At 51.4% G+C, this 3,085-nt stretch overlaps 2 protein-coding genes across 2 annotated transcripts in view; both read left to right on the top strand.

The window, feature by feature from the left end:
• Positions 1-677: 677 nt before the first annotated feature.
• On the top strand, positions 678-2,260 carry LOC103589467 (smad nuclear-interacting protein 1-like). Its single transcript, XM_008571474.1, has 2 exons — positions 678-1,029; positions 1,446-2,260. Exons 1-2 carry the CDS (start codon positions 678-680, stop codon positions 2,258-2,260), a joined length of 1,167 nt encoding a protein of 388 aa, XP_008569696.1.
• A 683-nt stretch (positions 2,261-2,943) lies between these two features.
• LOC103589478 (SNW domain-containing protein 1-like) overlaps positions 2,944-3,085 on the top strand; it is a 2,460-nt gene continuing 2,318 nt past the window's right edge. Inside the window, 1 exon segment of the mRNA XM_008571483.1 lies at positions 2,944-2,997. Coding sequence (XP_008569705.1) covers positions 2,944-2,997 — 54 coding nt within the window.

Below are 3,085 nucleotides of genomic sequence, written 5' to 3'. Positions count from 1 at the left end.
ACAATTTTACTCCGGCATTTGCCAGATAAGGTTTTAAAATTTTGGATCTCACATCACGCTTTTGATTTCATATTACATAAAAATGTCTCCGACATCTCTAATTTCCTGTCGTTTTACAACCCCCACTGACGTTTCATGTAATGTTGCTGTGCAAGGAAATGTTTTGTACTCAGGATCCCTACTAGGGGAAAGGGAATGAGTGGGGAATCAACATAAGTGGCTTTAAAGGCTTCTCCAACTGCACTGTTTTGCCTCTGGAACACCCTGAGATGTGCTGGCATCTGACTGACTGGGTTCCCTGTGCATTTGCTCTTCACTGCATCTGACTGATTCTGTTCCGTGTGCATTTGCTCTTCACTGCGTCTGACTGGGTTCTCTATGAGTTTTGTCTTCACTGCATCTGACTGACTGGGTTCTCTGTGCATTCGCTCTTCACTGCATCTGAGTGGGTTCTGTATGAGTTTACTCTTCACGACATCTGACTGATTTTGTTCCATGTGCATTTGCTCTCACGGCTTCTGACTGATTGAGTTCCGTGTGCTTTTGCACTTAAGATGTGAGCAAATGCACATGGAACTCAATCAGTCAGATGCATTAACTGATGCGATTATCCCATGATAAAAGCGGGGTCTGGAGCTCAGCAGTCCTCAGTTACTTCCCGCAGCCGAGAACAAAGAATGAAGGACGGCAAGAGCCAGCGAGACCGGGAGAGCCGGCAAAGGCACTGTCTCGGGGACTTGGTGACAGTCGCGGCGATGGTGGTGGAGAAGCAGGAGCACCTCAGTCCGCAAGCTGAGTGGCCTGCCCTCCGCCATCCAGATGTCCCCCGTGGTGGCCGCTCCCTTCCCACCGACAAGCCTGGCCGCCCTGGCCACCACAGGGTCCGAGCCCGGGTGGTTAGCCGGTCCCCAGTCAAAAAGAAAAGCAAGTCTTCAGGGAGAGGTAAGTCTCCCGGGAGTAGAAGAAGCCGGAGTCCCCACCACTCAGCAGTCACTGTGAAGCAGGAACGTGAGGACCACCCCCGAAGAGGATGGGCGGATGAGATGGGCAGCACCGGAAACCTGCAGAACAGGAGCACAGGAGAGCTAGGGACAGTGACCCGGACAGACGGCACAGCCATTCCCACCGAAGGACAGCCTCACACAAGAGGCCCGGGCGCTGGCAGGTGCAGGATCGTGACATGCAGACCCCACAGGCTCAGGACGAAGAGCGGGAGTGGTGTCACGCAAGACGCCAGGAGCATCGCCAGAAGAAGGAAGCTCGTGGGACACGTGATGACTCTCCGGAGGTGTCCCCTCCACCTGGTGGCAACAATAAAGGAAAAGAGGTGCCCGCTGAAGAAAAACCCAGGTCTGAGCTATCTGGGGCACTCCTTGAGGACACCAACACCTTCAGGGGTGTAGTCATTAAGTATAGCGAGCCCCCGGAAGCACGTATCCCCAAAAGACGGTGGGATGGGCAGCACCGGGAACCCGCAGAACAGGAGCACAGGAGAGCTAGGGACAGTGACCCGGACAGACGGCACGGCCATTCCCACCGAAGGACAGCCTCGAAAAAGAGGCCCGGGCGCGGGCAGGTGCAGGATCGTGACATGCAGACCCCACAAGCTCAGGAGGAAGAGCGGGAGTGGTGTCACGCAACACGCCAGGAGCATTGCCAGAAGAAGGAAGCTCGTGGGACACGTGATGACTCTCCGGAGGTGTCCCCTCCACCTGGTGGCAACAATAAAGAAAAAGAGGTGCCCACTGAAGAAAAACCCAGGTCTGAGCTGTCTGGGGCACTTCTTGAAGACACCAACACGTTCAGGGGTGTAGTCATTAAGTATAGCGAGCCCCCGGAAGCACGTATCCCCAAAAGACGGTGGCGGCTCTACCCCTTTAAACACGATGAGGTTCTTCCCGTCCTGTGTGTCCATCGACAAAGCGCCTACCTGCTGGGTCGACATCGCCGCGTCGCAGACATTCCACTTGACCATCCCTCCTGCTCGAAGCAGCACGCGGTCTTCCAGTGTCGCCTTGTGCATTACACCCGTGCTGATGGCACTGCTGGCTGGGGGGTGAAGCCCTACATTATTGACCTCGGCTCAGGAAACGGAACATTCTTGAACAATAAACGTATTGAGCCACAGAGGTACTATGAGCTGAAAGAAAAGGATGTGCTTAGATTTGGGTTCAGTAGCCGGGAGTATGTCTTACTCCATGAGTCATCGGACACTTCTGAGGTGGACAGAAAAGAGGAGGACGTCTGCGAGGAGCAGTAAGTGTCCGACAGCTGGAAAACTAAGGAACCACCCAAACTGCCTGACACCTTTTCCTGCCTGGAAGGCTTTGGGGTCGACCCAAAGGGCACGGTGGCGCTCTCTGTAATGCCACCTACTACCTTGTGGCATTGCCCTGTTGCGGACCCACTTATGTGATGGTTTAAGAACACTGACTTCTGTTTGGAACTTTTTTCTGTGGCACACCAGCCACACGCCTGTGGACATTTGTTTCAGAACAGTCTCAATTATAATGCACTGTGTTTTAGAAGAAGCATTGTGGCTTCAGTTGCTTCCAGAACTGCTGCCTAGGAAACTACAAACCCTTGGTTAAAGGGGAATTGTGGCTTATTCTCCTTGTACACTTAGTTTACTTATATACTTGTTAAGTTTTGTGGACCAGGTGGTTTTGTTTGGGGGGCAAATCCCTGAGAAGAGAATCTTCTTGAGCTTTGGTTATCCCCAAAACAGCCTCCAGTATATACCAAAGCTTTGACCTGGTGGAGCTCAAGAGTCATAGAAGCTGATTTCACACTTAGTTTTTTGGTGGGTGGAAATTTAATACATAACCTCATTATCGACTGTTTAACTTAAACAGATGCTTTATGGCACCTGCCAAAGCATCGGATGTATACGAAGATCATGGCTGCTCCCATAGGTGCTGATTTAATGTCACAAAGGCTGAAATGGGTTGTGGATCTATTTCCTATGAGACGACTCCTGACGTCTCTGGGGATCTTGTACATAACATTGACCATCTTATCTGCTATTAAATTTTTCATTTTTATTCAAATTTTATCTCCTGTTTTTCTTTGGGAAATACACTGG

Source organism: Galeopterus variegatus, unplaced genomic scaffold (genome assembly GCF_000696425.1).
Source record: "Galeopterus variegatus unplaced genomic scaffold, G_variegatus-3.0.2 Scaffold689, whole genome shotgun sequence".
In the NCBI taxonomy this organism is placed as follows: Eukaryota; Metazoa; Chordata; class Mammalia; order Dermoptera; family Cynocephalidae; genus Galeopterus; species Galeopterus variegatus.
This window is presented reverse-complemented; position numbering and strand designations above follow the sequence as displayed.

Bases quoted from the DNA above. Each gene is read 5' to 3' on its own strand.
- LOC103589467 (XM_008571474.1), top strand. From the start codon at position 678: ATGAAGGACGGCAAGAGCCAGCGAGACCGGGAGAGCCGGCAAAGGCAC. The intron at 1,030-1,445 runs GATGGGCGGATG...GTATCCCCAAAA, and splicing joins TGAGGACCACCCCCGAAGAG to GACGGTGGGATGGGCAGCAC.